The sequence below is a fragment of the Myotis nattereri genome (assembly GCF_964212035.1).
Source record: "Myotis nattereri genome assembly, chromosome: 1".
NCBI lineage: Eukaryota > Metazoa > Chordata > Mammalia > Chiroptera > Vespertilionidae > Myotis > Myotis nattereri.
In genome coordinates, this window is record NC_138075.1 from 127,257,470 (window position 1) to 127,283,817 (window position 26,348).

The 26,348-nt window shown below is 44.0% G+C and overlaps 1 protein-coding gene across 1 annotated transcript in view; it reads left to right on the forward strand.

Annotated features, from left to right (window-relative positions):
* FAM171A1 (family with sequence similarity 171 member A1) overlaps positions 1-26,348 on the forward strand; it is a 131,440-nt gene that overhangs the window by 58,365 nt on the left and 46,727 nt on the right. The window contains exon 2 of the mRNA XM_081096472.1: positions 21,461-21,688. Coding sequence (XP_080952598.1) covers positions 21,461-21,688 — 228 coding nt within the window. The remainder of the gene's footprint in view (positions 1-21,460; positions 21,689-26,348) is intronic.

Genomic DNA, 26,348 nt, shown 5'->3' on the forward strand with positions numbered 1-26,348 from the left:
TTGCTTCTGTAACTTGTTTTCTGAGCCTACGCAGCTCAGCTGGCTAACTTCTATTACCTTTGTAGCTACCTAAGTAAGCCTTCTCTTATTAAAACCACCACAACAAAAACCTTGGTCATTCCTGATAGAGGGTTATTTAAGAATTTGAAAATCCAAAATCTGATTTAAAACAAAATTGTTCATCAGCCGAAAGGCATTACCCAAAACTTGGGACTGTCTTGTCTTTATTTTTTAATTCTCTGACTCTCCTGGCCCTTCTCCAAGGATCCTAGCCCACTTTTTTCCTGCCTCGGTGCCATCATTTCCTTGGGCCTTTAGAGGCTGTCAGGCACAGTGAAGGGCATGAGATTCTGCCCTACTTGTAAGTTAATAAGCCAGCCTGCCACAGTTGTATAGATACTGGTAGAAGACACAATACTTGCAGGTCAGAGATTAAGGACTGCTTGTTGCTGCAGTAGCTGTAGCCAGAGTATCAGCATTTTTATCTTCTTCCCTGAGCCCCATTTCCCATAGGGCAACTGAAAGAGGACCAGATGGTCCTAGCCAGTTTGGCTCAGTGGATAGAGTGTCAGCCTATGGACTGAAGGGTCCCGGGTTTGATTCCAGTCAGGGGCATAGTATGCCTGCGTTATGGGCTCCATCCCCAGTGGGGGCCATGCAGAGGCAGCGAGTCAGTGATTCTCTCTCATCATTGATGTTTCCATCTCTCTCTTCCACCTCCCTTCCTCTCTGAAATTAATAAAAATATTTTTTTAAACAAGAGGACCAGATGAAACCTGCACTTGCAGTGGATTATGTAACAGAAGAGAAACTCTGAGTGTTGGGAACCCAAGTCTTTTATAATAGGCAGTAGGCATGCCTGCCTATGATATTGTGATTTATAAGAAGAAATATTTGGAATTTCAGAGTGCTGAGAGTGATAAAGGTGGCTTTTGTTATGTTAATGAAATAACCTCAGGATGGGCCCCATCAGCAAAGAAGTCACCACTTAATCAGAAGGTTGAATCAGTCCCCAAAGATTAATGATTTATCAATTGTGCCTATGTGATGAAGCCTCCATAAAACCCCAAAAGAAGGGGGTTTGGGAGCTTCCAGGTTGGTTAAACACATGAAAATTTGGGGAGAATGGCATGCCTGGAGAAAGTATGGAAGCTCCATGCCCCTTCCCTGTGCCTGGCCTACGCATCTCTTTCATCTGGATGTTCTGTTCTGAGTTACATCCTTTTATAATAAACCGTGATCTACTAGGTGAAATGTTTCCTGAGTTCTGTAGGCTGCTTTAGCAAAGTAATCAAACCCCAGGAGGGGGTTATGGGAACCTCTGATCTGTAGTCGCTTGGTGGAAGCACAGGATTTGAGATTGGCATTTGAAGTGGGGGGCAGTCTTGTAGGACTGAGCCCTTCCTTATACTCTGGGATCTGGCACTATCTCCAGGTCAATAATGTCAGAATTGAGTTGAATTTTAAGACATCCAGCTGGTGTCCAACAGTTTCTTGATGGTGTGAGACTCCTCCCTACACACACACACACACACACACACACACACACACACACACACACGGGAATTGTGATCAGACTCTCTTTTGCTTCAGAGGGAGGCACTATCTGTCATACTAGCACGTGGATGTTCATTAAACAGACATCCTTGAAGAGAGTCCACACCAAAGTAGTCAGTGCAGAACTACCAGAGACCTGTGGAGAAATCTCTTCCAACAATGGCTTCTGCTGTTCTTCCAGCTCCCTGTGCTCTCGGGGATTGTCAGTGATGGATGTGAGTGAAAGAAGAATCTTCCCTGAACTGTAGCCAAGTGTGGTCCACTCTTTTCAGGAGGTCTTTCGTAAACTTTCAAAGACCCTGGGTGATCCTCACTTGAGTCAAATATTGGGGAACAATAAGCTAATTATAAAATGGCTAACAGTTATTAAGCCCTCACTGTGTGCTGTGCTATATGCTGGGCACCTTACACTTATTACCCCATTATAGCTCTCTGAGATGTTTGGGGGACATCACCCCCATTTTTATGGATGAGAAGCTCTAGTTAAGAGCATTAAGCAGGAAGTGGAGAGATGAGATTCAAATACAGGTTGTCAGAGCCCTATGCTCTGAACATATATCTTTCCTTTTTTATTTCTCTTCCATTGAAAAACTTTCCCATTGAGAGGTGCTGGTGGTCTTGAGATTTTGTTTCATGGGGAAATTTAGAGGCATAAGAACCAGGAGGCAAGATCAGGAAGGACCTTTGGCTAGCAGATCCCTTACAAACATCATTGCCACTAGCAACAAATGCTACTGTGTTTTCAAAGCAGTTGAAATTCCTATTTTATGGACAAGAAAATGGAGGCTTAAGGAGAGTGATGGACTTGACTAAAACCACACAACAAAACATGGGGAGCCTGGGAGCCAACCCCAGACTCTTTGTTCATGAAACATTCTGTACAGCAAGCATGTCAAACTCGTGGCCCGTGGCCCACAAGGAACATTTTTGCGGCCCAGCCAATATAACGGCATTTAAGAAACGTTGTAATAAAAGTTGCATAACTTAATTTTTACAATACCCTGTTATACATAACTAGAGGCCCAGGGCACTTCGTGCACTGGTAGGATCCCTAGCTGCTGCAGGCTGCTGGCTGATACTCCCTCTCTTCCTCCGGCCTGCCCCGCCCCCTGGCCAAACTCCCAGACAACTCCTGGTCGAGGGGACAATTTGCATACTATGCTTTTGTTATATAGGATTATTAATAACGAATTACAACATTCACTAATGACTGATTACTATAATCGTGTTGCATTCATTTCTGTTACACGCAGGCGCACCATTTCTCTCCACTAACACTAGCAGCGAATATTTTAGCAGCCAATTGCCATGTCATTAGTTGTGGACTGACTTGTTTGGTGTGCACAACAGGAAATAGGTTTATTTGCATTATGCTTATTAATTTGTGCAGTTATTCAGTGTCTGGTGAGTTAATGTTCAAGAAAAATTATTTTTTATTAAAATGGTCTATTATTTTATGTTAACGATTACTCATTTATTTCAGCCCTTTGTATTCAGCATGTCTCTATTAAAATAAACCTGTTTCTCTGAAAATTGAAGCTTTTGTTTTTTGGTGGCCCACATAAACTTAAACCTTGTTTATTTGGCCCATGTTAACCTTTGAGTTTGACATGCTTGCTGTACATACTCCTCCCAGTCGTCATGGGCATCATATCGAAGACCCTAAAGTGCCCTCAGATACTTAAGCTTCTGAAGCAAAAATAAGATGTTAATAATAGGTTCACTGTAGCTTGTTAAATATCTCTCTTTGTAAAGATAAGCACATCTGTATAATTTAATCATATTGACTAAACTTCAGCTGCTCCAAGGACCTTTATCTTCTTTCATAAAACTTCAAGTGCAGAGAGCCTCACACACTTGAGCCATTCACAGCTACAAGCCACTGCAGCTGGCCTCCTTGCCCCTTCCTTTAATTCTAAAAGTCATTAGTGAGTCAGCTTCCTCACTACCAGCTCCCACTTAGCACTTTTTATCTGGTCTCTTCCTAGGGCAGTGATGGCGAACCTTTTGAGCTCGGTGTGTCAGCATTTTGAAAAACACTAACTTAACTCTGGTGCCGTGTCGCATATAGAAATTTTTTGATATTTGCAACCATAGTAAAACTGAGATGTATATTTTTGATATTTATTTTATATATTTAAATGCCATTTAACAAAGAAAAGTCAACCAAAAAATGAGTTCGCGTGTCACCTCTGACACGCGTGTCATAGGTTTGCCATAACTGATCTAGAGAGAGAAATGACTTGCTAAAAAACAAAACAAAAACATCTGATTAGTTCCTTTTTTCTGAGATCAGTGGCAAAGCTTTGTATGATGTTAGCTGTAGGGTTTTTTTGTGAATAGTCTTTATCAAGTTGAGGTTCCCCTCTATTCCTAGTTAATGAGAGCTTTTATCCTAAATAGGTGCTGGGTTTTGTCAAATGCTTTCCTTTTTTTGCATCTGTTGATATGATCATGTGATTTTTTTAGTCCGTTGATGTGATGGATTACATTAATTGATTTTTAAATGTTGAAGCAGCCTTTCATATTTAAGTCGCACTTGATCTGAAAGTTTTTCTTTTTTTCAATCCTTATCTGAGGATATATTTTTTAGAGAGAGGAGGAGTGAGGGCAAGAAACATAAACTCTGATGTGAGAGAAACATTAATTGGCTGCTTCCCTTACACACCTTGAATGGGGATCAAACCTGGTTATGTACCCTAACCAGGAATAGAAATACAACCTTTTAGTGTGTGGGATGACACACCAACTAACTGAGTCACCTCGCCAGGGCTGAAGGTTTCTTTATTCAAAATAAATGCCATGTAATTTTGCTCTTTACCTAGTCCTCGACAAAAAACTATTACAAATGCATATTTATAGATATACTAATAAGGAGATCTGGAAACACACACTAGGATTTTTCCCTCCATCAGGTTCCCTTGGTAACGATTTAACTAGCATCTTCCAATAGATCTTTAAAGCTTGGTGAGGTGTGTGTGTGTGTGTTAATTTTATAGATGTACTTACTATTACTCATTAACTTCAGAGTTCCAAGATTCTTCCAAATTCTCCTAAGTGGTCTTTGTGCCTTTGTGAAAATTTCACACCAGCAATGGAACAGAAGCCTTTTACAATGTTTTCTTTGATTTTCTTTCGTGTGTGTGTGTGTGTGTGTGTGTGTGTGTTTTATTATTGTCTAAAATTTTACATATGTCTTCTTTTTCCCCAGTTGACCCCAGCCATTCCCACTCTGGGCAAGCCCCCATCGCCCCAGTGCCTGTATCCACTGGTTATGCTAATATGCATGCATACAAGTCCTTTGGTTGCTCTCTAACCGACTCCTCCCCACCATTTGTCTCTGGATCTATTCTTTTTAAAAATATATATTTTATTGATTTTTTATAGAGAGTAAGGGAGGGAGAGAGAGAGAGCTAGAAACATCGACGAGAGAGAAACATCAACCAGCTGCCTCCTGCACACCTCCTACTAGGGATGTGCCCGCAACCAAGGTACATGCCCTTGACCGGAATCAAACCCGGGACCCTTCAGTCCGCAGGCCGACGCTCTATCCACTGAGCCAAACCGGCTACGGCTGGATCTATTCTTGTCCATCAAATTATATTGATCATTATATCCCACATATGCGTGAGATCATGTGATATTTATCTTTCTCCAACTGGCTTATTTCGCTTAGCATAATACTCTCCAGTTCCATCCATGCTGTTGCAAATGGTAAAAGTTCCTTCTTTTTATTCCATTGTGTAGATATACCACAGTTTTTTAATCCACTCATCTGCTGATGGGCACTTAGGCTGTTTCCAAATCTTAGCTATTGTAAATTGTGCTGCTATGAACATAGGGGTGCATATATCCTTTCTGATTGGTCTTTCTGGTTTCTTCGGATATAGTCCTAGAAGTGAGATTACTGGATCAAATGGGAGTTCCATTTTTAACTTGTTGAGGAAACGCCATACTGTCTTCCACAGTGGCTGCACCAGTCTGCATTCCTATGAGCAGTGCAGGAGAGTTCCTTTTTTTCTACATCCTCTCCAGCACTTGTCGTTTATTGATTTGTTGATGATAGCCATTCTGACAGGTGTGAACTGGTATCTCGTTGTTTTGATTTGCCTCTCTCGGATGATTAGTGACTTTGAGCATGTTTTCATATGTCTCTGGGCCTTCTGTATGTCTTCTTTCGAAAAGTGTCTGTATTACCAAGCCTCGGTTCTCAAAACTGCATGATACTGGCACAAGAACAGACATATAAACCAATGGAACAGAACAGAGAACCCAGAAATTGATCCAAGCCATTATGCTCAATTAATATTTGACAAAGGAGGCAAGAGCATACGATGGAGTTGAGACAGTCTCTTCAATAAATGGTGCTGGGAAATTTGGTCAGATACATGCAAAAAAAGGAAACTAGATCACCAACTTACACCATACACAAAAACAAACTCAAAATGGCTAAAGGACTTAAATGTAAGATGGGAAACCATAAAAATTCTACAAGACTACATAGGCAGCAAAATAGCAGACATATGTTGTAGCAATATCTTTACAGACACAGTTCCTAAGGCAAGGAGACTAAGGGGAAAATAAACAAATGGGACTACATCAAAATAAAAAGCTTCTGCACAGCAAAAGAAACCATCAACAAAACAACAAGAAAGCCCACTGCATGGGAGAACACATTTGCCAATGATATTTCTGATAAGGGTTTAATCTCCAAAATTTATAGAGAACTCATACAACTTAACAAAAGGAAGATAATCGATCCAATAAAAAAATGGGCAAAGGATCTACAATGTTTTCTTACAGCGATCTCTGTACAATACTTGTGTCCTCTTGTCACCACAGTGTTGTGTCATCATCATTCTGTTGTAAAAGATGTTATATGAAGCTTATAAATGCATTTACCATATTTGCATTTTAATATTATAGTTATTTCATACTTATCTGACTCAAATGAGGATATTATTAGGCTTATACATATGAATTGATTTTTAGGGAAAAGTTCTTGGAAGTTGTAATCACAGCTTCTTTTTTTTTTTTTTAGCTATATTTGGCATCATTTTGGTGTCCAATACACACTTCAATTTTTACTTCTTTTGAACAGTTGCAGCATTCTTTTATGTTAAACTAGAGGCTCAGTGCACAAATCCGTGCACCAGTGGGGTCCCTCTGCCTGGCCTGCATACATCCCCTGGGGGGTCCAGGATTGCAAGAGGTTGCGGGCCAGGCCAAGGGACCCCACCGGTTCACAATCGGGGCTGGGGAGGGACTGTGGGAGGACTCCAGGGTGAGTCCAGCCCATGTCACTCAGTCCCGATTGGCTGGACCCCAGCAGCAAGCTAACCTACTGGTTGGAGCATCTCCCCCCTGGTGGTGAGTGCGCATCATAGCTACTGGTTGAATGGTCCTACAGTCACTTAGGTTTTTATATATATAGATTGGTTTGCCTTTGTTGTTGTTAATCCATCTGAGTATATTTTTTCCATTGATTTTTAGAGATATGGAAGGGAGGGAGAAAGGGAGAGGAAGACAGAGAGACAGACAGACACATCGATTGGTTGTCTCCTGCACATGCCCCTACTGATTGGGGATAAAATTGCAACCCAGGTACGTGCCCTTGACCAGGAATCAAACCTGTGACCCTTCAGTGCCAGGGTTGACACTCCAAGCACTGAGCAACACCAGCCAGGGCTGGTTTGAATTAAAAGACACTTCCCCCAAGATAAGTAACTATATTTTCACTTGCACTTTAAAGCTACACCTGAACGATTCCTGCTACCACCACATTAAGAGGATTGGAGGGTCCATTTAGCTTGCTATTTTAGGTGAGATAATAAGATAATAAGAACATTCTGTCATTAATTTTGCTTGATGACACTTGGTTATACTAGTATATGTAAATTGTACAGTTGAATCACGTAAATCCAGCAGTAGTTTTCAGATTACCCTGGGACATTTACCTAAATATTTCTTGGTTAGTTGCAAGAATGTATCCACTTTATAGTTGCTTTGATAGCATAACCTTCATATGGAACCAGCTCCAGAAAGCTTCTTCTTAAATTGAGTTCAATAACGGAGAACTTCTTTAAAAAATTTTTTTTTAATTGATTTCAGAGAGGAACGGAGAGGGAGAGAGAGAGATAGAACCATCAATGATGAGAGAGAATCACTGATCGGCTGCCTCCTGCACAACCCCGCCGCTTCCCCACACAGGGCATGTGCCCTGACCAGGAATCAAACCATGACCACCTGGTTCATAGGTCAACACTCAACCACCGAGCCGTACCAGCTGGGCAGAGAACAATTTCTGCCATTTAATTAATTGGTGAATGAATAAACTTAACAAGATCCTTAGCCAGAAAGTCAAAGCAGTTTGTTATTCAAGAATCACATTTTCTGTTTTCATGATAGAGTGTTTAAAGTGAGAGGAAGAAGGCATCCTGTCACTTAAAAAAATGGAACGTCAGTGTAATACATGCTATAGATGTATGCATCATGTATTCTATCTGTATATGTCATAGCTTCTGTAATTGCTGTACTTCTGTGGATGTTTACTGTGTATTGCAGCATTCTTGGCAACTCAGTGATGTTGGTTAGAAAGTATTGTTATGGGGATGACTAGCAGTTTACTCCTCATACAGGTTTCTTATGGGAGAGGGTAGGAATTCACTGATTGATGGCTCGGAGATATCCTGGCACCACTGCCAAGACAAAGGTTTATGTGTGGGGTTGAGAGAATGTGTTGTGTGCAGAGCTCGGGGAGACAACACTGGGAATAAGCTCAAAGCCCGGGCCCTGCAGAGGGTGGGCCAGCCAGCAGGAGCGCCCATGTGAACAGCGCCCATGTTCTAAACTGCAGTTGTAACTCTCAAGTGGACCATGCAGCCGTCTTTTCAGGAGATTCAGAGGGTGAGTCAGGTGCCAGTGACGGTAAAAACGCAAAAGACACAAAATGGGATTCTAACTTCCCAGGGGCTGTGACAGCAAACTCGTCTCCGACATGCTTTCAAGTGTGGAGGACTTCAAATGGGAGTACTGAGATCCTAATCCTCCGCTGAAAATTAGGGCCACAGTGACAAGGAAAACCTCGCATGGTGGGAATTCTGTGTCAGCTCTTGTGACTCAGATTAACGGAGAGACTCCAGGGCAGATGGTTACAATCAAGAGCATAGGAGTCTAAGCAGAGAATGGCAGCTGAGGGGACCATCAGTGGAACTAGGAAGGACTAGTGCCAGCACATTTGTCCCTCAGAAGTATGTCTACATTGTCCCTGCTCTTCTTGGTGACAGAACTGAAGTCTTAATCTTTGCAGAAGACCAAACTGATTATTACTTTTAGAATTAAACTCACACAAGATTGCCAGATGCTTTAGTGCAGCTAAACCTGGGTGCAAGTAAGTCCTGGAAGGCGCACATTGTAGCAGGTTTTTTAATAGCCATCCTATTTAATAAAAGAGAAACATGGTAATTAGCGTACGACCGCTACCCTTCCCATTGGCTAATCAGTGTGATATGCAAATTAACTGCCAACCAAGATGGCGGCCGGCAGCCAGGCAGCTCACGCGAACAGGGAGGCTTGCTTGCCGTTGCCGGCCTCTCAGCTGCACTCTAAGCAACATTGTAACAAATATAGAAGCTAAACAAAACCCCAGAAACCTATTTTAGTCCCAGGCTTCAGCCAGCAGGATCGCAACATTGTTTCAAATACAGAAGGTAAACAAAGGCCAGAAACCTGCTTTCAGCAGCGGAGGCCTAAGAGCTGGAGCCAAGCCTGAGAGCTAAAGCTGGCCCAGAATAAAAAAGAAAAGAAAAAAGGAGCGGTTGGGAGCTTCAGTCACCCGCCAGCCTGAAAACAGCCCTCAGCCCCTCACCCAGACTGGCCAGGCACCCCAGTGGGGACCCCCACCCTGATCCAGGACACCCTTTAGGGCAAACCAGCCAGCCCCCACCCGTGCACCAGGCCTCTGTCCTATATAGTAAAAGGGTAATATGCCTCCCAGCACCGGGATCAGCGGAGCCACGAGGCCTCCTGACACTGGGATCAGCGTGACAGGGGGCAGCGCCCAAACCCCCTGATCGCCCTGCGGCTCTGTGTGTGACAGGGGGCAGGGCCACAACCTCCCTATCCGCCCTGCTCTGTTCATGACAGGGGAAGGCGCCCCAACCCCCTGATCAGCCCTGCTCTGTGCCTGATAGGGGGGAGCTCCCCAAACCCCTGATTGCCCTGCGGCTCTGTGTGTGACAAGGTGCGGCGACCCAACCCCCTGATCGGCCCTGCTCTGTGTGTGACAGGGTGCGGTGCCCCAACCCCCTGATCGGCCCTGCTCTGTGTGTGACAGGGTGCGGCGCCCCAACCCCCTGATCGGCCCTGCTCTGTGTGTGACAGGGTGTGGCGCCCCAACCCCCCCCCAACATGGGCCCTGCTCTGTGTGTGACGGGGTAGAGCCATAACCTCCCCATCGGCCCTGCACTGAGTGTGACAGTGGCGTTGCCCCAACTCCCTGATGGGCCCTGCTCTGTGCGTGACGGGGTGGTGCCCCAACTCCCCTATCGGCCCTACTCTGTGAGTGACGGGGGGAGCTCCCCAACCCCCTGATGGGCCCTGCTCTGTGAGTGACGGGAGGAGCTCCCCAACCCCCTGATTGGCCCTACTCTGTGCATGACAGGGGGTGGCGCCGCAACCTGCCCATCGACCCTGACTTGAGTGTGACAGGGGGCGGTGCCCCAACCCCCCAATCAGCCCTACCCTGAGCGTGACTGAAGGTGGCATCGCAACCTCCCAATCTGCCCTGCTCTGTGCATGACAGGGGCGGTGCCCCAACTCCCCAATCAGCCCTGCTCTGAGCCCGACTAGGGGCTGCACCTAGGGATTGGGCCTGCCGTCTGCCACCCGGGAGCAGGCCTAAGCCAGCAGATCGTTATCTCCCTAGGGGTCCCAGACTGCGAGAGGGCACAGGCCGGGCTGAGGGACCCCTCTCCCCCCGAGTGCACAAATTTTTGTGCACTGGGCCTCTAGTTATCCTATATAATAAAGAGCTAATATGCAAATGGTCATCATGCCCTGGCGCTGGAGCCGGGTGACCTGAGGCCAGGTGGGGGGGATCTGAGGCCACGCCCCCCCCACCCGGCGGACTTGACTGGGGACTTGAGGCTGCACCCCCCCCAGCGGGGCTTGATGGGGGACCTGAGGCTGCACCACCCCCCCCACCCTGCAGGGCTTGACAGGGGTGGGGCCAGCCGGGTCTGGGTCTCATGCGACTTCTGGTGCACCTGGGTGGGCGGGGACTTGACTCTGGATCCTGTGGCGCACCCCAGACTCTGACAGGAGGGAGATTTTCATATACATTTTACTAATTTTCTTTAATCTCTGACACTTATAGAGAAAGGGCAAATAACAATATTAAAATATTTCCTCTAATTAATTCCCTTTTAATGTACATGAACTTTGTGCACTGGGCCACTAGTTATTTTCTATTAGTTTCTGGTGCACAGCAGAATGGTTAGACAATCATATACTTTACAATGTGATCCCCCTGATATTTCCAGTACCTACTTGTCACCATACATAATTGTTACAATATTACTGACTATATTCCCTGTGCTGTATATATATCATATATACAGGGTGGAGCAAAAGTAGGTTTACAGTTGTGAGTACACAAAACAATTTTTTCTTGTATTATTCTGTCACTTTCCATATGAACAGCTGTAAACCTACTTCTGCCCCGCCTTGTAATATTTACGTCTTTTTAAGAAAATATGTAATTTTCTTTAAAGACATGATTTACAAATTTTGAAAGAAGATAAAATTGAACAATGTAAGGTACATATGCACTATGTATTCCTGGAGAAAATAAATGACAAGAATACTCTGGTGTAACAAAGTGCATTCTAACCTCATCACAATACAAAATAAAGCAACCCTTTCATATTTCTAAAACAAATAGAGAGCTGCCACTAAACACACTGGGCATCCTAGGACATGCCTGTAATTGCTCTATTAAGTCATGGAAATTCAGTGAATATACTGATATTGTTAAATATAAGCATTAAGTAAAGAGGCAAAATCTCTTACCACAAAGGTCTGGTAACATTTCAAAAACAACTTCCCATTTGGAAAACGTTTTAAATGAACAAGTAATTTTTTATTGTTTTACTTAAGAGACGAAAAGCCATGTGACTCCACTGTATTTGGGTTAAATATAGCTAATCACAGGCAGCCATTGGGGTTTCCAGCAACTTGGGAGAAAAACTTCTGTTGATCTGGTGGGACAGGCCTTTCTTTCTGCAGGGCCCCTATGGCCACCCAGCAACACTGGGTTCCAAGCTAGGTGGGTTGCTGTGGAAACCAACTGCTCTAAAAACCAAGAGGAAAGAAAAACTAAAATCCCAGAACACAGACCAACTTGGAGGGATAAAAAGGGGATGAAACACGGTCAGAGAGAACCCAACACTTTCTCTTTCTCTCTCTCTCTCTCTCTCTCTCTCTCTCTCTCTCTCTCTCACACACACACACACACACACACACACACACACACACACACACACACACGGGAGTCCACCAACTTCACGTGGCCTTCCAAGATGAAGCCAGAGTTTGTAGAAAACTGAGAAGCACTGGCTATTCAAAGCACAGGGAGAAATCCTGTGCCCAAGAAGAGCACGGGGACTCTGAGCTGCAGTAGTACCAGTTAGCCCATGGTTACAACAGAGATATTGAGCATGTTGGTTTTGGAGCCTGGATAAGAAGTTATAAAATAAGTGAATTCTGCTAGTTGTAGAAAAATAACTGAAGGTACAAGTTATTTGAAGAGGAAGGGGAAGAAGGAAAGACAGGGCCTGCCTTCCACATGGCCTATCGCGTTTGCAGGCAGTTCTGTTCAGTACCGATGGGGGTTCCTCCCGGCGCCTGTGGAGTACGTGCCGTCATTCCTTGCTCATGGTTCTGTCATTATGTTTGCTCTCAACTTGCTACTTAAAGGTACCTTCTGTCAAGCCAACAATTAGAAATGGCCTTGTTGCTTTTAGTTCTAAATCTGTGGCAGATAGAAAGGAAATGACTAAAAGATAATGCTGGGCTAAAAGATAATGTTTAGTTCTCTACCCACAAAGCAGATGTTCTTTGTACTTAGAATGGACTAGTTTGTGCCCACAGAGCCAAATGCCTTGTGTTTGCCAAGTGCAAAGGCGCTCTAAATCATGGTTCGGGAAGAATTCCTGAGAGCTTATTTCTTCCTTCTTGATTCTCCCACTGGCAGTGACTGAATTCCTCATCATGAAATAATGTGCTGAGTAAGAGTGTGTAACGAGAAGAGACCTGAGCACGCACGTGGGTCCGTCCACTATGAGAAGGCAGAATTGGAACCCACGGTGGATACTGTTCGTGATTGTTCTCCAGAAAAACAGAACCAATAGGATGCATATATGTATATATAGGAGAAGATTTATCATAGGGAATTGCCTCCTGTGATTACAGAAGCCGACAAGTCCCAAGATATGCAGGGTGAGCCAGCAGTCTGGATCTTGGGAGAGCTGGTGGTATAGTTCCAGTACAAACACTAGCAGGCTTGAGTCCCAGGAAGAGCTGAAACTTCAGTTCGATTCTGAAAGCAAGAAGCAGCCAATATCCCGGTTCAAAGGCTGCCATGCAGGAGGAATTCTCTTACTCAGAGAAAGGTCAGCCTTTTTAGTCTTCTCGTGCCTTCAACTGATTGGATGACACCCACCCCCATTAGGGCCAATCTCTTTTACTCAGTCTTCCTTTTTAAATGTTAATCTCATCCAAAAACACCCACACAAAAAGCCCAAAGTAATGTTTGGACAAATATCTGGACACCTCATGGCCCAGTGATGTTGACACATGAAGTTAACCATCACAGATACTGAAAAGGAAAGCCAGGGGGTGGGAGGAGAATCAGGTGGGTGCTATTTCAAGGAAATGGTCCTTAGCCATATAGTGCCTTGCCAGGACAGCACAGAACCTGAGGAGTGCAGCACTACTACCCCTCAGTATGTGTATTAAAGCTTGTAGATAGCTCATAGAACTCTGGGAGGATGAGGCTCACAGAAAGTGTGAAGCCTAGGCCATATGGCGAGGCTGAGCCAGGGATACTCTACCACCCTCCTGCACTGAGACAGGGCAGCTTGCACTGCTGTTCCCAACCAGATGCCTCCTCCGTGACCCCTTTGGTCAGAAAAAGCAATTGCTGCTTCTTTTTTTTTTTTTAATTCAGACAGGAAGAGAGAGGGAGAGACAGATAGAAACATCAATGATGAGAATCATTGATCAGCTGCCTCCTGCATGCCCCCTACTGGGGATCGAGCCCGCAACCTGGGCATGTGCCCTTGGCCTGAATCGAACCTGGGACCCTTTAGTCCTTAGGCCAACGCTCTATCCACTGAGCCAAACCGACTAGGGCAGCAATTGCTTCTTTATGTTGCTGTCTTTCAAATCAGAATCCAGCATGAAGGCATCAGATTAGCAGAACCAACGTCCATTCCTGCTTCCTAGCTACCACAGAGGCTGGGAAGATAAGTTTCTAGCTTCTGCCTTAGGCCAAATGTTTTATGTGGGAACATACTCAAATAGAAGAAGGCGATCAGAAGATGCTGGATTGTCCACCAAGACTCGTCTTCCCATGCTACCTATCCTTCCAGCCACAGCTTCACCCAGTGAACTCAGGAAGCCATAATTAGGGCCCATAGCCACACGGTATGAACCTGTATAGCCAGTGGCCATTCCACTTTGGCAGAATGGCTCATGGGTACCCTGTTTACATCTTTTAATATCACCCCTAACCTCTACCTCTAGGATACTTTCAGGTATTTTTACTTTCTTTCTTTGTATGTGTTTTTGTTAATAAACTCCAGGCCTTGTTAGTCTCTTCTTAGCTATGTTTTTTAAGCTCTGTCTTACCCAGTTTCATCCTTTTTGTTCTCTGGCACATGGGTTGGGCTTAACTTATCCCTACCGACCCCCCTTCTAAAAAACAAACAAACAAACAAAACCAACCACTGTAAACTCCTTAAAACAGGAGCCATATTTTTTCTTCTTTTTTTAATCTCCCACAGTACTTCCTGTCAGACTAAGCATACAGTAGCTGATCAGTAAAGATTTTCTTATTAATTCTAACTAATTAGTTATCTGAATAGATTATTGCTTTTCAAATAAATTTTGATAGTATCAATTTAAGACAATAATGTATAAGAAGCAAATGGAACACCACCAGTAACAAAACCCCCAGGGATATTTAGGTCACATACCAGATGATATCCAGAAATGCCTGTTAGTTTTAGTGAATCATTCAACACATACATTGAGTGCCTACTGTGTGCCAGATACTGTTCTGTGTCCTTGGGATTCATAAATAAAGAAGAAAAAAGAGACAAAAGAGCTCTCTCAAAGCTTACATTCTGGTAGTCAGACAGTTAATAAAGACATAACTTACAGTCATGCCAGAATTGATGTGTCATGCAGAAAAGAAAAAGTAGAGCAGGATAATATCGGCAGTGCAGGGTGGGGCTGGATCGACATTTTAGATGGGATGGTCAGAATTGTAAAAATTTGTCTTTAGATAATCAGAGAAAGTCGAATGCTTGTTGAGTATGAGATGATATAAAGAGGTTGTTGTATGTATTGGGTATGATAATGTCATTTTGAGTATGTTTTTTTTAAAGTCTTTATCTGTTATCAACTGAAATATTTATGGAGAAATAATGTGGCTGAATATAATATCTAGGATTTGCTTCAAAATGTTCCAGGAAAATAAAAGGGAGGAAGTAGGAGGGTCGGAGCGAGGAAAATCGAGTAGGGAGAATAGCTTAAGCAAAAAGGGTAGAAAATTGGTATGTGAAATTTGTTTATCAGTCCAGAGGGTTTCCTTATACTGTTCACTCTACTTTTAGCTAGGTTCTAAAATTTCCATAGTAAAATTAGTTAGTGGTCAGTGTAGGTAAGCCTCACTCAGGGGGTGACATTAAAGCGGCAATTGGAAGAAGTGAGGGAGCGAGCTGCATGGATAGGTGGCCTGTGCCAAACAAGGAAACAGTCATTTCAATTCCTGTAAAAGGGAGGAATAAGAAATGAGGCCAGAGCTATTTGGTTGGGGGTAGAGATCGCATAGAGCCTGTTTAGTCACTGCAAGGACTTCAAGTGAAGGTCAAATCCTTGAGGGCTCAGCGTCATGCTCAGATCCTTGGGAGCTCTTTGAACTGTTCTGACACTCTGGTTTTCCTTTCTCAGATTCTGAGCTGAGACTTTGTAATACATGATCTGAGTGTCCAATAGGACTTCCTGCGGTGAGAGAAATCTGTCTGTGCTGTCCAATGTGGAGCCACCGCCACACGCGGCTGCTGAGCACTGGAAAAGTGCTCCTGTGGCTGAGGAGCTCCACTTCTGATGTCATTTATTTTAATTAATGTAAACTTAAACTTATGTGGCCAGTGTTTTCCATATTGGACAGTGCAGTATTGGGAGACGGTTATTTTCACTCTGGCATTCATTAAGTTGACACACTTTTATTGATACCTGCTGGCTCTAGGTACCAGGCTAGGCCTTACGGCCATAAAAATTAATTTTAAAAAATGAGAACCTCTATTCCTGAGGGGCCCACAGAGCACACCAGATACTCTGCAGCAGTGGCCAGTGTGTGGTGTGGACCACCCATCTTCAGGCAGGAGCACCACCAGGCCATTCTTACCTCAGCATTTGCATCTCTGCCTTGCCTCTTTGTCAGGCTAGGTCCTGTGTATCCTTCAGGCCTGAGCTTCAGTGACACCTCCTCACAAGGCCTTCCCTGACCACCCCTCCATTATGCTCTCCTGTGGTGCCCAATGTTCCTGTGAGGCACTTCTCCCATTTTTAAATTGCACTCGGTATCCATTTAATATCTAAAGCTGAAAGCCCCTCAGGGTCAGGGTCTGATCACACTGTCAGCCCACATAGTCAGCCTACAAAGAATGCTGACAGAAATGCAAACAGGGGAAGGACAGTGTCAGTGTAGACTGGGTGGGGGGGGGGGGGGTGCTCTCACCCAGTTTGGGGAGGGTTTGGTGAGTCCGGAGCAGTTTCTCAAATAAAACTTAACTAGGACTTTTAAAGGATGAATAGGAATCAGCAACATGAAGGTAAAGTTGTAGAAAGGCATTTCCTACAGAGATGAGAAGTGGAAGGGAGGGAAGGGGAAAGTGTGGGACAGTGTCTGGGGGCCTGTGGGTAGTATGAGGGATCAGGTGGGGCCTGATTGTGGATGGCCTGGGCTACCTTGAAATGTATCCCTCTTTCCCCCATAAAAGTATCCCGTAGGGCAGGAGTTGGCAGATTTTTTTTTTTAAGGGCCAAAAATAAATAGTTCAGGCTTTGGAGCTATGTGGTCTCCGTCAAAACTTCTGACTACCACCATTGCAATGCAAAAACAGGCTTAGGCAGTGTGTAAATAACTAGGTGTGCGTGTGTTTCAATAAAACTTTATTTATAGACACTAAAATTTGAATTCCAGATAATTCTCATGAACTATTCTTCTTTTGCTTTTTTAAATAGTTATCTACGCCCTGGCCGGCTTGGCTCAGTGGATAGAGTGTCAGCCTGAGGATTGAAGGCTCCAAGGTTCGATTCTGGCCAAGGGCACATGCCTGGGTTGCAGGCTTGATCCCCAGTGGGGGGTGTGCAGGAGGCATTATCTCTCATCATTGATGTTTCTCTCTCTCTCTCCTTCTCCCTTCCTCTCTGAAATCAATAAAAAAAAAAATAGATTTTTTTAAAAAGTCATCTACATGTACATAAAAGGCTAATATGCAAATTGTCCCCTCGGGAGTTCACTGGGAGACCAGGAGTTCAGTCACTCGCTATGACGTGTGCTGACCACGAGGGGGTGGTTCGGAACATGGCGGGCGACCAGCAGCGGCAGCAGGGCACTGAGGGAGCAAGGGGAAGGAGGATGCAGGGAGGCCAAGAGGCAGGGAACCTGATCAGCCCTGATTGCAGGCCAGGCTTAGGGACCCTACCTGTGCACAAATTTCATGCACCAGGCCTCTAGTTTAAATATAAAAACCATTTTTACCTCCCGGACCTTACAAAAATAGGCAGCTAGCCACATCTGGCCCTCGGTCACATCTTGTTGGGCACCAGTGATTTGAAGCAGGACAGGAAGTGGTCAAATCTGTATTTCCTATAGCTCCCTCTGGCTTCAGTGGGATTTTAAGGGTCAAGTCTAAGGACAGTGGCAGTTTTTGTAAAGAGGCTGAGTGGCAGTCTGGATGACTGATGGCAAGGGCCTGAAATAAGGCATTGTTAGCATGGACGGGAAAGAGAGGCCTGCTCTGTCTGAGACATATATTTTGGAATTAAAATCAGCAGACCTTGATGATAGATGTGCAGTATAAGGAGTAAAAGAAGGATGTTCCAGCTTCAATTTAGTAATCAGGTGCCCCAGCTCACTCTCCAGCAGAGGAACATAGGACATCTTAATGCATATTTAGGCCTGGGGCCTTTTATAGGCTTTCCCTTTTATTTGCAAAATGAGAGTAATGTTAATAAATAGTGACTCACCCGCCTAGCCATAAGGTTACTCCCGTGGTATGAATAATTTTATTTGTTGTTGAACAGATAATCTAATTCTAAGTGCTACTCTAGAAAAAATGATATGCCAATGGGAAATTTCTAAAACTTCTGCTCACTATTGCTGTGAACCTAAAAGTCTGAAAAATAAAATCTATTTTTGAAAAATGAACTAGATCTAGCACAGTTGATCTGAAGGACTGTTCATGATATGCTACCATATGAATAAAGCAAATGGCAAAACAACAAAAAGACATCTCAGTGTCTGTAATAATTCCTAGTTATATTGACATTTTTTTCCAAGTCATGTCACAACAAAAGAAGTAGCTAAATAATCTCTTTCTGTTGGTGGCAGTGAAAACAACCCTAGGTGTTAGACCAATGGGATCAGTCTTGATCTTGGTTCAGCAACCTCAGTTCTTGAGTTCTGACCAAGAAAGAATTCAGAGCCAAGCCCAAACTATAAGCAAAAGTTTATTTTAAAAGTCACAGAGGTAGAAGTGAGCTGTAGAAGAATTGGGTTCAGGAAACAAGTTACAGAGGCAAAAGAAGGGCTCTTGGAGCTTAGGAGAAAGAGAGGAAGGTAAAGGTAGCACCCTGGGGGTGGGGTGGGGGGCCAGAGAAAGGGAAAAGGCAGGAGTGTGCTGGGAGGGAGAGAGCATGATGGATCTTCCATCCTAAGGGTTTTTAGTGGTAGAGATTTTAGGGGAGGTCCCAGGGGAGGATCTCAATAGACTATTAATTAGCTTTCCAGGTGTGTCCTTTCATGGTCATAGTTTCCACTGATTGGTTGATGCCCGAGTGTGTATGTGTGTGTTTGGGGACGGGGGGGGGGGGGGGGTGTCATTAATCAATGCAGCTAGTCCTGCTGTCAGCCATGGTGTCACTTGACTGGTTTTGTTGTTTTTCTGGGCTTGGAGCTGAAACACAACTGAAGCCAAATGTTATCTAAGGGTTAATGCTCAAGGGAATAGTCGTGCATGGGCGTCACATCAGGCCACTCTTCAACCCCTTGTTCCTCCTCTAAGGGGGTCTACCACATGACTAGCGACATGCCAGGGAAGGAAAGGTCAGGGAGGGTCCGAACCGCATGACTACCAATATGAAAGGTCAGGGGGTCTTAGCCACATGCCCAGCAATATTCTAGAGAAGGAAAGGTTACCCTGGGGGCGAGGTCCTTGTTTTCCCAGTTTTGTCTGTTTGTAGGCACCTGGGCTTTCCGCCTTGGTGGCCTTCTGTACCTAGCCTATCGTCCTTGCTTTGCTCGTGTTTGTCTGCCTACCACATTTCAAAGTATACAGCTGCAGAACATAAACTAGGCTTCCTGTATTAGAAAAAATTCAAGTGGTAGACTAGAGGACATTTATTTCAGTAAAACTTTTCTTTCTGTGTTTATTCAGAGTCCTTTAGCTTTTTCCACATCTCAGCTGCTTTTGCCATCCCAGCAAACAGTGAAGAGAGGGCAGGAATCTTGTAACCCCAATTGTTAGCAAATGTTGCATTACCATAAAATACATAAATCATCAGTGCAGCCCTACAATAAGCCACCCTCCCACCCGCCCTGTTGTAGAGGACTTTGGCTATGTGAATATTAATGAAAGCTGAGTTAATATATGTTATATCTTGACATGCCACCCAGGGACAAGGAAGACTGAGTTAAAGAAGAAATCATGTGTAGGATACATCTTGAAAATCTACATTAAGGTGACAGCGATATGATTGGAGGGAATTAACTAAATGGGTTTTGTAGTGTCATATCCTTGATTTTCATGATGTTGGTTTTATCACTCTCTTAGCATTAGTTTTCTTCTTCTATAGTATGAAGTAGCCAAGTTCAGTTTCTGGTAGCACTTAATGTTTTTTCCTATACAAAGGTTTTGAGATATTTATTTGGTACAGACCTATAGTCCCTAGGTCTAGAGTTCTTTGACTGTTTTTATGGTCATCTAGTCCAGAAATATATTAAGTCAGTATGTGGAAAAAAAAAATGGGTGAGAAAATGATTGACTACCTGAAATTTGCAGTATGATAAGGTTGCTTCAGTATCATAAGATAGTTGGCAAGTTACCAAGGTAGAGGTCCTCAAAGCAAAATAAATCCCTCTCGATGTGGTTGCCCCGGTTGTGGAAGAGCTCTGGATACAAGCACCTAAGAAAAAGAAGTTGACTGGAGCAGGATCACTTCTGGTTGTTCCAGAATGTAGTCCTTTATTTGAAGAACATTGTGATGCTGGGGTCTGGTCCACCATCATCTCTTCCTGGGTTATTACAGAGGCCTGTTAACTGAAGCTCAGTCCTCAGTCTTGTCTCTTCCCTAGTCTATCCTTCACCCAGAGCCAGATGTTTCTGTAACGTAAGTTTGATTTCCACTTCCGTGTTTAAAACCTTTCTGACTTCCCATTGCCCTTGAGATAAAGAGTGATCTTTTTAAATCACTTCTAAAGTCTTGAGTGATCTGGCCCCTCTCTAATCTTATCTCTCATTGGATCATAGACCCCTCGAACTCTTCATCCAGCTTTCAGACCCTCTTTCTGTTTCTCAGGAAGCAATGCTTTTTCTTGCCTCTGAGCCTTTGCATATGCTGTTCCATCAGTGGCCCCTTCATGCCTGCACCAAATGTCCCCCAAGCATAGCGCTTGCCTGTGTACTCACTTTTCTTCACCACTGTAGTTTGCACAATTACTCACAATTCTAGGCATAGAGTAGCAGCTCAGTAAACATCTCTTGCATGAAACAATGAAAATATTCCATTCTGTTTTAATATGTTAACATTAATTTGGATCTGTCCATTTCCCACGTTTATATTTTTTTCTTGTATTATTGATTTAACTTCATTTATCTTTTCAAACATGTACTTCTTTTTTTTTTCTTCTAACCTTCTCTCCTCCCACTCGTGGATCTCCCTTTTAATGATATTTTAGACTATGTTTGGGTCTAGTCTTCATGATTACCAGCACAGTGATCCTGGGTTGCTCATATCCTTCAGTAGCAGCTTGAGCCTGTTCAGGCTGTGTTTGCAGGCAATTCTGGGAGGATAAAAGAGTAATGTGTTTGCTGCACAATGTCTATAAGGAATCGAATTTTTATCTCAATTATTTGTTGGCGTGAGTAGGAAGGAGCGAAGAGAAAGCAGTTGGTGAGGGTCATTGGTTTTGAACAAAATAGGAAATCATGTAAAATAAAAAGGGATCTCTAAGAAGGAAATTTTTCGTGGTTAAAATTATTTGTATTTTGGAGGAAGATGTTGATTTTCTTATCATAGCACTTTCCACCTCCCATCACACTGACAGCAGAATTGCTGTGGAAGTGGCCTAATAAACAGCTCTTGTTCTGCGTTCCTTTTTCTCTTCCAGAGGTCACACTGAAGGTCCACATCAGTGACGCCAGCACCCACCAGCCTGTCCCGGAGGCGCTCATCGAGATTTTCACCAACCAGGTCTCCATCGCCTCTGGCACCTCGGGGCCAGATGGCGTGGCCTTCATCAAGTTCCAGTATAAGCTGGGCAGTCAGTTGATCGTCACCGCCACGAAGCACGCCTATGTGCCGAACTCTGCCCCATGGAAGCCAATCCGATTACCCGGTAAGGTGCTCTCAACCTGTCTCTGAAACAGTTTGCAGTCAGGCCAGTGATAGAGTCACACACAGAAACAATTTTGAAAGTGGAGGTCAGGCAAAAGGGAAAATATTGGCTTAGTCTCTGCTTTACCTTGTGGCCTCCTTATGTGAAGAAAGCGGGGATCTGGTATAAAGGCGGTTGAAGCCCCATCTTTTTATACTCACCACGGAGTCAGAGCTTTAGAGTGTCCGCTCACTTCTGCAGGTCCCCATTCTGAGCCTCATTGAGTCTCACCAGCCGGATGCGTGGGGCAGTGCTTTCATGAAGCATCATTGCTCTGCTTCCTGGGCCTCAGAGCAAAGCTGGCCAAAGATGAGGGGAGTCCTGGCGAGACTGTCTTTCTCTTCCCCTTCCTATCTGCTAAGGCTGTGTGTTTCCTCTCCTCAGTACTCTACTTCACCTCAGGCACATCTGATCCCCAAACATGTGGATTTCTTCCACACATCGAGCAATTCTCAGATTCTCAGAGACCAGCTGGGTGTCCTACAATTGAACTCAATTCTGACACTACCTACCCACAGGTTAAGGCTTTCGTTCCATGAGACTGCCCCCGCCAGTTCAGATGCCAGTTGAAAGTCCAGGTCATCACCTGTGCTTCTGTAGCTGTACCTGACCTGACTGGCTGTAGCTCAGAGGTTCCCATAACCTCTGGTTTACTAGAGTAGCTCACAAAACTCAGAGAAACAGTCCACTTACTCAATTACTGGTTTATTATAAAGGCTATCAAAGACACAGTGAGCTGGAAGAGATGTGGAAGGAGCACAGAACTTTCATGCTCTTCAGGTGCAACCCTCCCAACACCTCCATGTGTTCACCAACTTGGAGGCCCCCCAACCCTCTCCTTTGGGGTTTTTATGGAGGTTTTAGCACATAGACATGGTGGATTAAATCTTTGGCAATGAATGACTGATTCAACCTCCAGCCCCCTCCCTTCCCTGGAGGTCAGGGGGTAGGGCTGAAAGTTCCAACCTTCTCATATGTGTTTGATTCCCCTGGCAACCAGCTTGCATCCTTAGGTTATCTAAGGGGCTTTCCAAAAATCAGTATATTAACATAAACTTCAGCATGGTTGAAAGGGACTTATTATGAATAACAAAAGACATCTTTATAGCTCTCATCACTTAGGAAATCCCAGGGTTTTTAAAAGCTCTGTACTCAGAATGGAGACCAAGACCAAATACATATTTCTTACTTTAAAGCACAATATCACTTTACCATTCGCCACCTCAAAGCAGTCAGTCCACCACAAGGGGCAAGAATGGTACCTGACACAGGTTCAGCTTGGGATGGGGTAGGTGGGGAGCAGCAGTTAGGCCTCTTCTGTCCCTTCCCCTAAGGCTCCATCTAGTGTGTGGACCACATCATACGTTCACACCATCAGGTCAGCGACAGGGATGGGCTGACGGCTGGCAGAGATACTGCCAGGGTAGTGGGGGAGCCTGGGTTTTGGACACCAACTGACCTGGGTTCTTGCTCCCAGTCTGTGCTTGAGCCCCTCTAGCTTTGATGTCAATCTCTATAAAAACGGAGCTAATACCACCTCATAGAGTTGTGCTGATTAAAAAGTAGTGAACATATGTAAACTAGATTGCAATGCCTAGAACACCATAGGTGCTCCATGGATATGTAGCACCCAACACAGTGCCTGGCAAAACACCTGTGTTAGAGCTCATCTCTGTGCCACAGAACCCTGGGCACACCCCATGAAGGCCCCTGCTGCCTCTGGGGACAGGCTACAGCTAAGTGTGGCTGTTTCTGGTCTTTAAAATTCTGGTGTCTGCCCTTGCTCACAAAGTTCTCTGTAGTTCATTTTACATTTATTAAGTATCTGCTATGGGCCAGGCACTGCCCTGGGTACTGAGAAGACAGATAGAGACACAGAACCTGCTCCTACGAAGTTTATAATTTAGTTGTGAAGTCAGCCACAGGTGGCATTTCCACCTAAGGAGATAAATGTGGATAGATTTGTGTGTGTACCAGGTATGTATGTAGGGGTGCTGGGGAGGACTGATAACCAGGGTAGGTGAGCTAATCAAACCTCCCGGTGTGATCAAGAGGGGAGCTGAGTCTTAAAGACGAGTAGATAATTAGCACCAGGAGATGCTTGTGAAAACACAGATGCCAGGATTCAGCCATTCAATTGGGGAGGTTATTCAGGAATTTACATTTTAACAAACAACCTCTCCTCTATTTATGGATAAAAGTTTTAACTAAAGTGTGAGACCACTGTTTTGTGAGCTATAGAAAGTGAGATAGATACAGCTGAGGATATCATTTAGGGAAATTTTAGAAAAAAGGGGGGAACATCTGAGAAACATTTAGCAGTCAAAATCCAGAAAGCCTTGAGGAATGGATGGGAGAGAGGTAAGCAGAAGGATGAATTAGAATAAGTGTAAGTTGTATCTCGGGTTTCTGACCAGGGAGAGAGCAGATAGATGGGTAATGGGGTTGGGAGACTTGCCACACTGTGGTTCCCCAAAGTTAAGTGAATTGATGGAGTAGGTGAAAAGAAGCCCCCCCTCCTCCTTTCTGTGTGCATCCCTCTCCCCAAGCTTGGGACTCGGGCAAGACAGATGGAGGTGGGTAGGGAGGGGAGAAGGAAGGAAAGGATGAGTGTTGGGGTCATAGTTGATGTTGAACTTAGGGCAGGTTGGATTTTAGCTGCCTCTGGAATGCTAAATGTGTTCGGCCTATAGTTTAAAATGAGTTTGGAGCTCAAGGGATTTGGAGAAAGAGGTATAGTTTGGGGTCTTTATCAGTCTTGCGGTAAGAATCAACAGCAGGAGCTCACCTGAAGAGTGGAGAGGAATGGGCCTGGACAAAACCCTGGAAAGGCCAACCAAGTAGGAAGCGTGAGCTTTGTTTGTTTATATCTAAAGACATGTTTGACCGCCCCCACTCCGCGCCGTAGAAACTGCTCAGAGAAGTTTAAACAGTGTCCAGACACCGCACTTCACCTTCGCTGGAAGAGCAGCAGCACAAAGCACGGTGGATTCTCGTTACTCACATTGGTCAGGTCTGCCAGGTCACTGAGAGCGCTGTTCCTAGGGGAAATGCAGGGTTAGGCTCCTGCAGGCCTCTGATCACAGCATTTTCATCAACTGATTGCTCTGTCACCTTGTTTCATGTATGTTTCTGTTTAAAGACACTGCATTTAACATATATTATCGGTTCACTAACAGTGAATTCACAGCCAACAGCACTGGAACTCATACCTGAACAAAGCTTGTCTAGCGTGTATTTTCTTCATAAGGCTCATCACGGTCTTCCTGCCCTTAGGGGACCCTAGATAGCACTTCAACACTACACCGGTGGGGCTATTTTAAACAGTGAAATCGCAAAAAAAAAAAAGCAGCACAAGATTGCAAAAAAATTGGCCCTGAATAGATCACAAGAACGAACACTTTCAGCATGAGAGCTAAAGCAATAAGGCATTGTTGCCGTGTTTGACCTGGGCTGGGAACATGCACATCAGGAGACCCAAATCTTTCACCTGTCTGTACATGCACATGTATTGACTTGGGAATTGCAAATTTAAGTGCGTTAGCACATTCACAAATATGGGATACACAAATAATGAGGATCAATTGTAATTACATATGTTCATTTTGACTTTATTAGCATGATCATTTGAGAAAAAGCAGCCATTCCTCTAATGTCCATTGTTTTAAATGAGTCAAATAAGGCAAACACTGTAATTTAATTGAAAGAATTTTGGACTAGGCATGAAGATACCCAGGTTCTCACTTGCTCCCCTCCCCATCTGGCCCCCACACACGTGAGCCCGTCAGGCTTTCTGAGCCCATGTTTCTCATTTCTAACCTAAATTAGTAAGACTAAATGATTTTCACCAAGTCTTTGCTTATTTTTCTCTGGTTGCCTTGTCAACATAGGAGAGAGTCTCTAAACTAGACTCTAACAGAGAACATGGATAAAATTTAGACTGGTCTATTGTGAGAAGCAGAGCAAACTGTTATTGTCATGCATAATTTTGAAGGCCAACACTAACACTTTTGGTATTCCAGATAATTGGGCAAGGAACAGAGAAAAGTTGGGAGCCTCTTCTAAAATACAAGGGTGGGCAAAAATTGGTTAAATTACCAGCTATCATTTAAAAGATAAATCATAAGTAAGGATACTAAGTACTAACAATAATAATAAGAAAAATATACAAATAAATAGTGCAATAATTAATGAATAAATAATAATACAAGAATAAATTCTATTCTGTATACTTACAACTGTAAACCTACTTGTGCCCTCCTCGTATGTTGAAAATTTGAAACAAACAAAAAAAAAATGCTTTCTTTACTACATGTGCACACGTGGTTTAGTTTGAATACACATATTTACAAGAGTTTGGAATGGATTTCTTTCTTCATCCTTGACTAGTTCCTGGGAGATGTTTTTCTTTCTTCTCTTTCAAGGAAGTGGGTGTAGACTGGGGAGGGGGAATCCAGTTGGCAAACAAATGTAGCCATAAAAAATGTAAGTCATCAACTAAGGACTATCATTCCACATCTTAACTGTTTTCATCTCCGTAGTGATTGCCCAGTGGACCTTTTGCAGTGGTCCAGGGTTATTACCGCGGCCTCTGACTAGTTCAGTCTGCCTCTTCACACCA